Source organism: Tetrao urogallus (genome assembly GCF_951394365.1).
Source record: "Tetrao urogallus genome assembly, chromosome: 11".
Lineage (NCBI taxonomy): Eukaryota > Metazoa > Chordata > Aves > Galliformes > Phasianidae > Tetrao > Tetrao urogallus.
The window spans coordinates 8,015,077-8,028,560 of record NC_136824.1 but is presented as its reverse complement, the minus strand read 5'-3'; the positions used below and the strand labels follow the sequence as shown (position 1 = coordinate 8,028,560).

The 13,484-nt window shown below is 41.5% G+C and overlaps 1 protein-coding gene across 1 annotated transcript in view; it reads right to left on the bottom strand.

Moving 5' to 3' along the window:
* Positions 1 to 688: 688 nt before the first annotated feature.
* Positions 689 to 13,484, bottom strand: part of ARNT2 (aryl hydrocarbon receptor nuclear translocator 2) — a gene marked incomplete at both ends in the record, with an annotated part of 88,207 nt that continues 75,411 nt past the window's right edge. The window contains 7 exons of the mRNA XM_079540927.1: positions 689 to 787; positions 3,090 to 3,226; positions 5,510 to 5,675; positions 7,763 to 7,901; positions 8,503 to 8,602; positions 12,025 to 12,148; positions 12,308 to 12,380. Coding sequence (XP_079397053.1) covers positions 689 to 787; positions 3,090 to 3,226; positions 5,510 to 5,675; positions 7,763 to 7,901; positions 8,503 to 8,602; positions 12,025 to 12,148; positions 12,308 to 12,380 — 838 coding nt within the window. The remainder of the gene's footprint in view (positions 788 to 3,089; positions 3,227 to 5,509; positions 5,676 to 7,762; positions 7,902 to 8,502; positions 8,603 to 12,024; positions 12,149 to 12,307; positions 12,381 to 13,484) is intronic.

Genomic DNA, 13,484 nt, shown 5'->3' with positions numbered 1-13,484 from the left:
CAGTACACTCCAGAATAGACCCTATTAAAAGGCAAAAGAAACCAGTACAGGAAATCACTTCATACATCACAAGATATACAGAAAGTACCAAAATGTACACACATTCAAATTTAAGTTAGAAAAGCTGGAGCTGAATCTTCTGGTGAGAGAGGCCTACATTATGTTGCTTAATCTCACATTCAAAGTGAACTAAAAACTACAAGAATGAAAGAAAACAGAATATTCTGTCTGCTTCCAGAAACCTAGGCTTAAAGCAAGGCATCGAAATTGAGTGGTAGGCACTGTAATAACACACCACCTTACCTTTTCTCTGTTAGTCTTCGTTACTGCGTGATCTATTTAAAAATTACCATTCAAAGGAAGTATTAGGTATCATTCACATTCAAATATTTAAGACTCAGAGATATATATCTTTTTTTTTTTTTAATCAAAGTTTTTCATCTCTGAGGTAGATGACAATAAAATAAAAAAGAAATATAACGGAGCTGTCAATGAACACTACCAAGAGCTGGAGCTCCTCTGTCGGCACTAACGCAGCCCGTGGAGGAGAGAGCAAGCCCTACACCACTATCTGAAATATGAGCATCTTCTGGTTTAGTAGCTTCTACAGAAATGCAACACAGAAAAAGCAGAGCCAAAAATATACTGAAATGGCCTTGAAGAAGAGCTTCCATTTCTGCTTCACAAGCTACTCAGAAAATGGTGGAAACATGCCCAGATCAGCAAAATCTTCTATGTTGTAGTTGCCAGTACCCTGCGTTGGATCCCCCGGCATCGGCAGCATGTCCTGCATGATAAGGAAAAATCAAAGTGATGTGTCACTTTCTAACGTGTTATCCAGACACAAATTGTTTCCTGTTCATTCTTTCATTCTGTAAAACCAGAAAAAGCAAAAGGTTAGGTAAATAAGGAGAGAACGGACCTGTGCAGGGTACTGGGCTAAGGTTTACGTGCTGCTTATGTTTTGCCAGAGCTTTCTGAACAGGATGTGGGACGTCAGCTTTAGATTGCTCCTCTGAGTAAACCACAGTTGAGCCGTCCCATAATACTCCTCCACAGGCTGAAACAATTCCCATTGTACTGGGCACTTACACATGGAGAGAAGGAAACTCTGCAGCTTCACTGAGGGCAGCACTGTATGAGCAGTATTCAGTATCTCTGACACTCCTGCACCCTACCACCAAGAATTCCTGCTATGTCAGCACGGTGGTGGCAACGCATGCTCTGTAAGTGAATGTACTGCTGCTCTGAGGGACACTGAAGCCTGCACACCCACCCTGCCTGACAAGCTGCCCAAAGCAGCCTTCGTGTGCTTTCAATGGCAGAGGAAATGGTGGAAACTTCTCAGAAGAAATGGGATTTCATGGTAATTGCTCCCACGTGTCTTGAGCCAAGTGAGTTCCCCACAGGAGGCTTCAAAAATACTAAACCTTTCCTCTCAGCTGGAGACTGAAGCCACAGGGAAAAGACATCTCTTGCTGAGAAAACTAAGAGTTTACACTTGCTTTTCCTGTCAGTCCTAACAATAATAAGCTCTTACTGTAAAGCCAAGTTTCGCCATGGATGGATCATTATCCTTACAATAAAACAAAATCCAAAGAGCAAACAGAGAAAATGCATAAGATCTGCTCTTTGAAGGAATAACTGCTGAGAATAGCTGCGTACTGAGCAGTCACCCCAAAAACAGGGAAGATGAAAATCCATCCAAGCTCTCAGTAGCGTTGCTGCCAGCGGTGAAAAACAAGGCAGTGGGCAGAACCAGCAGCTTCCAAGCTGCCAGTGTCAGCCTTTACCTCTCCCCACATTCCTCCCCAGACAATGGGAAGCCCTATCTGCCCCCACCTGTTTCAATTCCCATCCTCTCCAAGGCATTTCTGCTGCTGGGGCCTTTGAGGCAATGTCTCCTGTTACAGACTGGCAGGATGGCTCCTCTTCCGAGTTTGCCTCTCTCCTCACGTCCACCTAACCTAGGGCTGGCTTCAGGCACAAACAGCACCAGCAACTTCTTGAAGGCCTTTCAAGTGAATCCAATTCTTCCTTTTTCCCATTTAATCCTTGGCGCTCCTATGCCATAATTTCATAAAATATTTGCTGGGATATAGCATTTGTTTTAGACACAAGACAGTGCCTGGAGGGAGCCCTGTGTCTCTGCAGGCCATTGAATTCTGCTGCCATCAGCTCACTGAAATCACCCTGAAGATGCTTTTGGTTTAAAGTACATGCAAAGTGATTAAACTTTGCTTAGGGAAAGATACAACAGATTTATCTTGTCTGGGCCACATGGCATGCAGACAGGTATTCTAGGTGTAGTGATGTTATTTGTTTGTGTGAATGAACCGTTGCTTTCACACAGGAACATTTTCAGGCTAATGCCTCTTCTGCAGTGCTCCTGAGAGCAACTGAGCACAAGCCCAGTCTTGCAGGGAAATTCACTGTTTAAAAGATAATCAGGTGCCCCACATCAAAACCTTACTCGGGGCTTGAGCTGTCTTTTCTGCATTTACCTCCATTGTTTTGTTGCAAACTGTCTTCATCTAAATTAAAAACAAGTTATACAAGGACAAGAACTTATTAACTTGTTAAGACTCACTCCACCTATAGTGATGGCCCAAAATTGTACTTGATGTAACAAAATTAGGTAGGTGAAGAGGATTATTTACCAGCTATCTGACATCTGACTGGATTTAGCTTCAAAAAATTACTGGACACTATCTATGCAATATCACACTCCTTTCCTGCTTGAACTATCAAGGAGAATTGAAATGAAGTTTAATTGAACTTGACTGGGATTTTAGAGGTCAGCAACAATGTAAGAAAGACACTGGCACCATTTCATGGCTTCCCTGCAAAATACACACACCCCAGGTACAGGGAAACCAGTGTTGTAACAAAATAAAACAGAAAAACAGTTTTAGTTGTTAGTTAGCAGTCAGTTCCAGCTAACAGCAGGCACGAGCAACACAAACCCACAGCAGCACACACTAACAGGTAACTGCATGAAGCCCTGCTAGCATCCCAGCTCATTGACAGCCACAGTTATCTGAACCAGCAGTGACAGAGGGATTTAGGGCTCACTGGGCTCTGCTCACCTGGAACACCTCGGTCTGGCTGGGCTGTGGGTGTGAGTGCTGGTCTCCGCTCTGCTGGTTGTGATGCTGGCTCTGCCACTGGGACCAGACTTCGGACGGCCTCCCCTGGAACTGGCTGCTGCTCTGACCACCTTCAGCTGGAAGGAGAGAGGAAAGGCAGAAGTCAGAGAGCAGCCCCTGGGAAAGCTGCTTTGGAGACTTCATTCACCAACACCTATGTTTGCAAATGATCCCCTGAAAAAGACCCTGAGTGCCATTCATTTGCCGCTTCACTTAAAAAACAAACTGCAGCATCCAAATATCTCTTTAATTAAAAAGCCTAATCATTTCTACAGCAGTGGGCGTACAGTTCTCATCTGAGAAGCACTTTCACATTTTGTATATGATGTCAAAATAGTAAGATCAACAGGCAACAGCTCTGCTGTATTAAATGTAGACATTGCTTTATTAAAAATATGGAGTGCTGTTAGCTACACCATCTTAGCTGCCAATATTGCAGCTGCAAAATGATTTATTTAACATGTAGCTTATAGCAAATTATTATCATCTTATTATGGTGACAATTTCTTTTAAAGACTAAGGCCGTGTAATAAGAACAGCAAGGTTTTATGGTAAATACATTTAAAATGATGACTTCAGGGAGATGGATTTCTTCCAAATAACCTGCCAGAAAAAAATATGATGCCACACACGTTAATTCAGTCATCTGTTACACACACACTGCATGAGCAGTCACAGCTCAGACTAAGCTGAATTCATTTTGTCCTCTATTTCTACAGATTGGCCCCAAATTTATACATTTTTGGACAGTTTTAGTCACTGTCAAAATCTCCTTCTAAGATTTAGCATGTTGGAAAGCTTCCTGAGAGGCTAACACTTTTCCCTCTATTTTTTTTTTTTTTTTTTAATATCTATTCCTACAGTTTTTGCCTGTCTTCCCCATGCTACAGGCAACCCAGCTTGGTAGATCTGGTTGTCCCAGATAATCAGCACCTCCTCCAAGGATGCCAAACTTCCATGCACCATATTACGTCAGGTCTCCAATAACCAGACTCTGTAATGTCAAATCAATTACTATTCCATAATCAGTGCTTCAATCCTTCTGACTACCAGCTGAACCAAGCAAAACAGATAAAATGAACGTTTCACAGGATGATATACAGGCTGCAGTGATGTATTTCCATCACATCTGAAGTAAACAATTACAGCTCTTCCTTACTGACATTACTACACAATAATTCAGCTGACTCAGAAATCCTATATTCGTTTTATTAGCCAAAATAAAATTCATTTAAGTAGCTCTTAAAAAAAAAAAAAAAACTTGCAATATTTGTTTTCTCAGAAGAATAAACTGAAATTAAGTCAGTGAGGCAAATGATGCTCCTTTTCAGCAAAAGAGTGACTGCAAGCCAGAGGTTGAAGACATTCGTCTTTGTGAAGGCTGTTATTAATAGCATCCAAACTGATGTAGGTCAGGAAATGTTTCTCATTAGGTGAAAGGGTTCCTGCCAAGTAGCTTAGGCCTGAAATGCAAGGCTGTCTCATAAACAAATGTACAAAGCCTAATGGAAATGAAAATGGAGTCATGAATAAGCTCTGCGGGAAAAGCTCCATTTTACTGTATTTATTCCAAGCAACGCAGCACAGGACTGAACTTAGGGGACTGAACTTAGGGAGGCTGATCTGTTCCTGTCATAGTCTCAAGAAAGAAGTGAAAAACTGCACCCATTACTATGATTCTACCTAAGTTTTCTGGAATTGCAGCCTACTATCAGCCAGCAACATCTCCCATGCACTCTGTGTGTGTTTATCACTGACGAACCTTCAATTTTTTTTTTACTCTTGAATCTTGTTGTACTCCTGGAGTCCAGAAATCTTCACCAAGGGGTCATACAGTCTGAAATCCACTAGCTGAGCACAGAAAAGGAAAACCACTTCCCAAAATGGCAGCATGGTCAGCACAATCCTGTGTCCAGCCAAATAGCAGCAAGCCATCCCCAGACAAGGGGATAACACTGTGCAGTCAGAGAAGTTGAAAAACTGAAAGAATGTAAATTTTATCGTGCCATTTAGGTGTTATCATTAGAAGTAGAGACTGAACCTTCTGGCTACAGTTTGGGAAGATGTATTAGTGGCACAAGCAATGCATGAATCTTTTATGACACAACTGACAGGGAAAAAGATGCAACTTTGTATTACAGAATGTCACAACATTCTGAAGTCTGCTGGATGTAGAGGATGCATCACGGAGGGAACAGGTTATCGCAGTCTGCTGTGCATAAAACGAGAGCAGAACATTTTCACACCCCAAGCTTCCCAACTGAAGCACCAAAAGACAAAGCTGGAGGATTTTAAATTCCATTTATGCCGCAACGTTTCATTTTTATGGGCATTTCTGTGCTGCTTTGTTCAAAACTTACCGAACCCTGCACTTCGGTTTGCTAAGCTGGAGTAGGCATTCCCACTTGGAGAAGAGGTGGCAGGGCTGGAAAGTGGGCTGTATGATGATGGATCTGCTGGGTAGGTGTGACTTGTCCCAATCCCAAAGGGAGATGACTGAGCCTTGCCAGACTGAGACGGAATTTGCTGAGGAATACGGGGTAAAAGAAAGGAATTATTTTTATTGTTGAAGAGCATCTCTACAGACGCGCGTTCTTAACAATACACAGCATAAACTACATAAATCCTGCAGATATGAATGTGCACTTTCTCCCCATCTCAGTCATATTTAATTTCTGTCAAAGCCAACATATTGCTGCGTAAGGCAACACAAGAAGCTATAAATCAACACTTATGGCTCTCCTGCTTATTAACTTACATGCAGTCAATAAGAGCTACTGGTAAAAACAAGATTTCCTTCACCTCTATCACAAAGATTAATCTCAAACTGAAGAGCTATGAAAAATTAGTTGCCATGTGTTTTGATTTTGCAGTGCCACAAGAAAATCACAGTTATCTGTCTGTCTTGTAGAATGTAGGGAGTTTTCAGATGATTAGAGTCACCAGTGCTTGGGGAAAATTGGCCAAAGAAGATAATGATCTGCTTACACTCCCTGCCTCAGGAGTACAGGGAACAAAGTTATTTTGCCTTGTAAAAAAATTTGGGAGGTAGTGTGAATCACAATCCCTGGGAGTAGGGAACAAACAGTCCAACTTGGATTTAACAGGGCAGCAAAATTAATTCAAGGGTATTAAAAAGCAACTTGCTGTCATTTTCACCTACATAATGGTTTCATCACAGGATCTCCACGAATGTTATACAAATGATTAAACACTGCAAGACTGCTTTGAGATGTATACTGAGACTAAGGGAGGTGAAGCATGTCATCCAAAACCATGTGCTACAACAACAAGTAACACTACAGATAAAATCTGCTAATAAACTATTTCCCATCTCCTGCATTATGAACAAATGCAGAAGTTCCAAGAAAAACACTGCCTAGCCAGTTCCACAAATAGAAATAAAAGGTGATTACATCTCTAGATGCTTTAATGATGTGAGCTGCTATTGGCAATCAATGTGCTCAAGTGAAGATTGTCTGAGACAAACGCAATGAATCTGGGGGAGGAAGAGAGATCCCAACAGGCATATAACATGATGAAGATGCTATTAATTCTTCAGCTCATTTCCAACCTAAGACATTGTCCATTTCTAAAGCTTTTTTACAATGACAAGGACAGCATGTGTTACTTCTGCAAGGCTTAACTCTTTCTTTACAATGAATGAATTCCAATTTCCTCATGCTCACATATAAACTCTGTTGACTTGGACAGAAAGAGAGATGAGTAATTTTTTAACGTCACTTTTAGAATCCTCCATATTACTCAACAAAGTGCCAGCTTACAAATGTATGTGACTGAACAGGTGTGACAGAATAACCATGGCACACTGAGGGCTGGGCAGCATCAATGTGTTTAACGTGGAAGTAACTCAGTTACTCAAAAGGTATTTTATCACCCAGCCTAAGATGTCATTCTAACCTACCAAACAGTGGAAAGTTAGTGATTAAGAACAGCATTAATGATAGTCAGAACATGATTATTTCATATTATTCTTTGTTTTGAAGCACTTTATTCTTGTTAACACAAGAACAAGAGGTGACTTCTGGGTTAATGAAGCCCTGATGCTGTTGTGGGGCACCTCATGGAAAGACGTGCTGTCTCCTCCAGCATGCCTCATAGTGTGAGTAGCACTGGGCAGTGCTAATGGAAAGCACCAGATTCAGTGCCCTCTGCTCCAAATTCACACCTGTATTTGGATGCACCACTTGTTGATTGTGCTTCTAACTGTGGATAATATTGCCGGATGCAAGAAAGAATTAATGTGTGAGCCTAATAGTAAATCATAACAGCTGTCCTCTTTTATTTCATTTGGTGCACACAAAAATAAGTGCTAGACTGAGACCTTCTATTGGGATTTATGTCAGCACAGCAACTGTAAATATTATGAACATTATTACAAACTAAATGCAGCTACACATAGGGCTGCTGTCTCAAGTTATTATAACCTGTCAAGGAACAGAAGTGGAGGAATGGATTTATCTCTGAGAATAAATGATAGAAGTGAAGTACATTTAATCAAGTTATAAACGAGGTTTAGCAAATCTCAAATAAAAAGAAGAAGGACTGCAAATCTCTAATGACTATGAAAACAGAACAGCTTTGACTGATACCTGTCCTGGAAATGGAGGGCGATTTCCTGTCCAGGCAACCTGACTCTGATTTAGCTGGCGAGATATCTGTGTCAGATTCTGGCCTGATGATGAAGACGACTGGATGTCGTTCACCCCAGGCACATGTACCACAGACGAACTGAAGAAACAGACACAGTTCCCAGCTTTAGGACACACTCCCAGTGTACATATAGTATTACAGATATTGAAATTTTCAGAATCAAGATCACATTAGAACTGTTCCTTCTGTATTAATGAAAAATGACTTAAAACATTACAGAACTACCGAGCATACTGGCATTCTAAACAAACTTTCTATTCCTTTTAATACTGGAGTCCACGAGACTGGATCACTGACAAACAGAGCCCTTGAGGCAGCCTGCACAAGCAGCACAAGGCAGCACAAAGCAGCTCTGGGTAAATCTGTGAACCTTCCTAGTTGGGTGAATGTTCATCAGACAGACACGTGAGCCTGCCCCATCACCTCTCAGATTTGTTACTGCTTATCTTTTACCAATGTCACAGCAACAACTATCTACTTAGCAGTCACTATTTTTATCTGAGTAAACCAAATCTGCTTGTAAGCCTAGCGCACATGCAGAGACACCATGTAGGAGCAAAGGATACAAGAAGATAAGTTCATACAGGCAAAGAAAGCCCTTTTGCTATAGGTTAGTGTGGTTTCCACCAAATTGAAGGAAACAGCTTGCACTCAGTGCTCAGGATCTGGACTACAGTACCTGAAACTCTTTCCTGAATGTCCTGGCTGAAATGGGCTTCCCTGTGAATACAGCTGCTGGTTTCCTGCTGTGGATGCTGAGGCCATCATTTTTTTATCTGCTACAAAAGAAAAGTGAATGAAAGAAAAATAAATGCTTAGGGGACAAGAAAAATTACTTAAAGAAAACAGCAACGTATACACACAGCAGGGATTGCTCTTCCCTTCTCAAACTTTTATGAAAAAGCCCTGTGGAGTACATTATGACACAAAAGAGCCATATGACAATTCAATATGAAATTAGAGACACAGCTGGCTTGTGTGTACTTCACAGCCCTTCCCCAGGATGTACCTCATTAATGCTATTGTTTGCATGGAACATGACACTGCTACATGCCCTGCAGTCACACAGTCCAGACCTTCGTGGTGTCCACTGGAAGCTGCTCCAGATCTTGCAGCCCGTTTGTATGGAGGCAGCAGCAGGGTTAAATGCACCAAGGAATTGTATCATAGAACCCCTGCTCCATTCAGCCAAGGGTTCTATGCGTGACTGGGGAGAGCCAAGAAATACAGTGCAGGCATTGTAGTGGTGTGGAAAGACAGAGTAACATAGTGAGTAATACACACATGGAGATGCCATTAACTTTTATAGTCTGCTCTTAATGTGGCAACTGGAGATCAATCTCTAGTTGAATTAGACAACAATGCCATTCAGTCCCTTAATTTAATCTTCTTGAGCTGAATTATTCTGAAGCCCAGGGAAACCTCACTGCTATTTACTTCTCTTAAAATAATTGAAAGATCCGCTTCACCACCCCTTATTCACTTTCCCCATTTTCCCTTACTATTTTCAAGTGTAAAACACCCACAGCTCACAGATGGCTTTGCAACCACCTGATGCTACACACCTCTGACAGGCTGAGAAATCAAGTCTGCCTCCTCAAATTCCCCTTTGCTCTTTTCATTCTCCCACTCACAATGCCCTCCCGGACACAAGGCCCACACAGCTCACAACCAGTACAAGTATTTTGTAGCTTTCTCTACCTTTCAGAGATCTTGTGAGCTTGGTTCATCAAGGATCTCCAATACACACCACCTCTTTGCTGTTATCTAAGTTTTTATTATGTTATTTTCTTAACAAGTATCTAATATCTCCTTCACAGATGAAGAATTCACCTCAAATTACATCACAAGAACTTCAGAGAAGGAGGATGTATGCTACTGAGGCAAGCTGGCATTGCTTCTCCTCTTCAGTGTAGGAAATTGTAGAAACTCCTCACTGGCTACAACCTGCTCAACACAGTCTGGGCTGCAAACTTACACTCTGATATAAAAACAGCAGGGAGAAATGAGGACAAGGGGACAAGGGCTAGAGAAAGTTGTGCATATGGCAGGAGGGACTAATTGAGAATGGGTTGGGGTAAGGACATCTCCAAGAAGAAGGGAAGGGCAGATGATTTTGCCTCTTTTTTGTTTTCCTTTTCTTTTGTTCTTTTTCTCTCTCCCTCCCTCCAACCCCCTTCCCCCCCCCCCCCCCTTCAGCAGTGTAATTCTTGTTTGAAACCTCTCATTTTCTAAGGCCACCCTTTGCTGGGATACCAAGCTCTCAGGGTTGGAACAGGCTGAGCCAAAATCCTGCAACTATTTTAGCCATTTGAAAACGTCTCAACAGCAGCACTGAAAACGCTCTAAATGAACTCGAATTCCTCAAGTGGAGAAAAGTTACCATGGCAGCTAGCGGGTCCATGCTGCGGGATGAAGCCAAGACAAAGGGAACAGCTAAACTAATTGCAAGCAGCTAAATCAGCTTTAAGAACTCTTATTCCCATTCATGATTTGCCACACTACTTCACTGCCCTTACCATACAACACTGTATATCTACTTTGTTTTGGTGCTTTACCTGCATCCTTATTCCAACTTCTTTTTAACTCCCTTTCCTACACCAAGGTCCCTTTACTGGTCAGCCATTACTCTTGTGGCAGCAGGACCAGTATTTCTGCCTGTAGAATGAACACCTCTGTCAGAACTGCACCACAAGGCACCTCCAGCCCTCCTCTTTCCATTTCAGTTTTTAGTTATGTGTGGCCACCACATGTGATTATCCAACAATTCCTGTATGTCAAACCTGTATTTTTACAGAACATAGCAGAGCTTGAGATCTGGTACCAACATAATGAAAAGTCTTGCGAGCAGCACACAGGTTCGTCAATATTGCTTTTGGATAGCCTATCTCATCTCCGACTGAGAACCATTTCTTTTTATCATTCAGAGAAGACCTTGATCACAGCTCCCATGAGAAATTCAGACATGGTAAGATACCAAAAAAAGCATACCCTGTAAATTGATGAGAATAAAAAGTGAAATGGCATTTCCAAGAACATAACCTCTCAGCCACCTCACAGCTTGCTGCACCCTTAACCTTAACCCCTCCCCACAGTTGAGAGCTGCCTGAGAAAGAGCCAATGAGGCAGCCAAAAAGCAGAATGTTCTTGCTTGGGAAAACATATTTTAGTGTTTAAGGTTAGAGTCCTGCTACCTTCTAATGGACCCCTTTTATGGCCTCAGCTGTAAACTCACTGTTAGAGTAGACGGAAAAGGATGAACAAGAATAACAAAGTTAAGAGTAAGAGCAAGAGGAGGACAGAGTACCAGGGCTATCCTGCAGCTCCACTACCTTCTCTGTTAGAAAAGGCCATGACAGACACAAGGAACCAATGCAGTGAGGTCATCTCCCAGCACCCCTGGAGCCAAACCCTGTGGTTGTCTCCCTCATGTGCTGCGTGACATTTGCACATTGATTTACTTAAAACAAATGTAAAAACTTCTATTTTTCAGTGGGGACAGTTAAGAACAATAAACGATTAACAAGTTCTTCCACGAGCAGTGGAAATAATGAGCCTTATTTCCTACAGATATATTTCAGATGACCCCTTCAGCTGTCAGTCTTCTCAATGGAGGGCAACAGGCAACATAAGCTGAAGTGAGCTAGAGGAATGTCTGCCCAGCTGACAAGTTGGCTGCTACCTCTTGGAACACGGCTGGGAAATGCTTCACTGAGGGCACTTTGTGAGCACTCAGTCCTCACAGTAATTTCTTTGAAATATAGAAGAATGTAACTATTTCTCAGATGCATACCAATGCAAAACATCAAAGTGGAAGCTTCTGATATGATGAAAAATTGCATGCTTACAGCTGCTTGGTAACCTTCTTGATCAATGCCTATTTAGAGAGGTGAACTCACATCTGCTGTCTAAGAAAGAAAATATATACTTGGAAACTGAAAATTCTGCTCAGAATGATTACCATCTGTGAACAGTGCTTAAGATCCCTTTGTGAAATGAACAGCAATAAGTAACTGGCCACATGATAGCTGTTCTTACCCCTTGAGTTTTACATCTTTGGGGGAAATACCCCAAATTCTGGAAATGCGCTGCAAACTGACCTTGTTGGAAATTTCTCTGTCATGCAGCACATTCTCACATGGCTGCGCTCCACATCATGTAACCAAACTTAAAACAGGGTGAAAAATTAAACACCACTTACAAGCAGTTATGCCAGCAAACATCTCAGCAAATCTAGGATCTCGCTCCTGGGAGAAGATAGCATCCGGCTTTTCCACAGACTTTCCACTCTCATGAACGTTAGCTGGTATACTTGGAACAGGCACCTGTACAGATGCACAGAGGAAGGTAATTCCCTCCAACACATCTCACAAAAAGGAGTTCAGGGAGGGTCACACTGCATCTTTAATTTCGCTGAAATCTGCCAATGCTTTACATTTTAAAAGATTAGAGGCACAAATATAAAAAGTACTGAGAAACTTCACCTGAGATAAATCATAGGATGACAGCCCATCTCTCTGATGTACTTCAAGTTCTGCTTGCTGCTGCTGAAGCTGCCTGCAAAGGAAACAAAATGATGTTGTTACAAAAAACAATTAAGATACAGAAAAACGGGCAGCCGCAGTCTTTTATTTAATACTGACAGAAATGTCTCTCAGGCATTAAGTCCTTTCCTCTGAGATTCATCCGTTTTGAAAGCATTTACACTCAGAACACTTGCACCACAGAATGTAATATGGCACATGAAGAGCTTTTCTGTATCAGCACAGAAATATGGGTAGGTAATGGAGGATGGAACGTAACCTCCTTATACGTGACTTAAGGATTCACTTTTAACCATCACGAACATCTTCCTCACGTTAAGGATGAGTATGCCAAACCTCTTCCCTGATCCTGCTGAAGTAAACAGGAAAAGTCCAGCAACACCAATGCATTATACTAGTTAATAAGAAAAAAGTGATCAGAACCCTGTTTGAATGGCACATGGAACAGTCTGATGAGTTAGAACTGAATATAAAACCTTCTTCGTAATAAAATCTCTTCAATATTCTTCAGTTCCACTCTCCTAAGGATCCAAGTCCACATCCTATCTCGTTTCTGAAATCTTTTAAGGAAGTGAACATCAAGAAATAAATTTGTACTACTCTGTAAATGAAAGCATTACCTAAAATAAATCTGTGTTGACAAATGTTACAGAAAACACAAGCCTCCTGCTAAAGCTAATCAAACAGAAAAATGTCAGTTGTTCAAAGGAGATAAGAATCACTGGAAGTAATAGCTTTAATCCAATTATATGAACTTAGGAAAAAATTAAATGTGCAGCAGTAATAGAAAAATACTTCAGAAGAAACTGCCAGAGCCAATAAACTTTGGGGGCTGTATGCCAGAACAAAGAACTTTAGCATCTGCAGATGCTTGAAATGCACTTGATTTGTGTTTAGCATGAGGCACTGTTCTTTAACTACAACAATTAGCAATACCAGCAGAGAAAATCATTGGAAGTCACAAGAAATAACCAACAGGTGACATTTCCTACAGATGAAGACTTGTAGGGACAACAAGCAGGTGGTGACCACTCAGAGATATTCACATTCAATATGCACAAATATTATTTATAAAAATGTATGCATCTTTTTTATAGCTGTCATGTACCCAGCACAG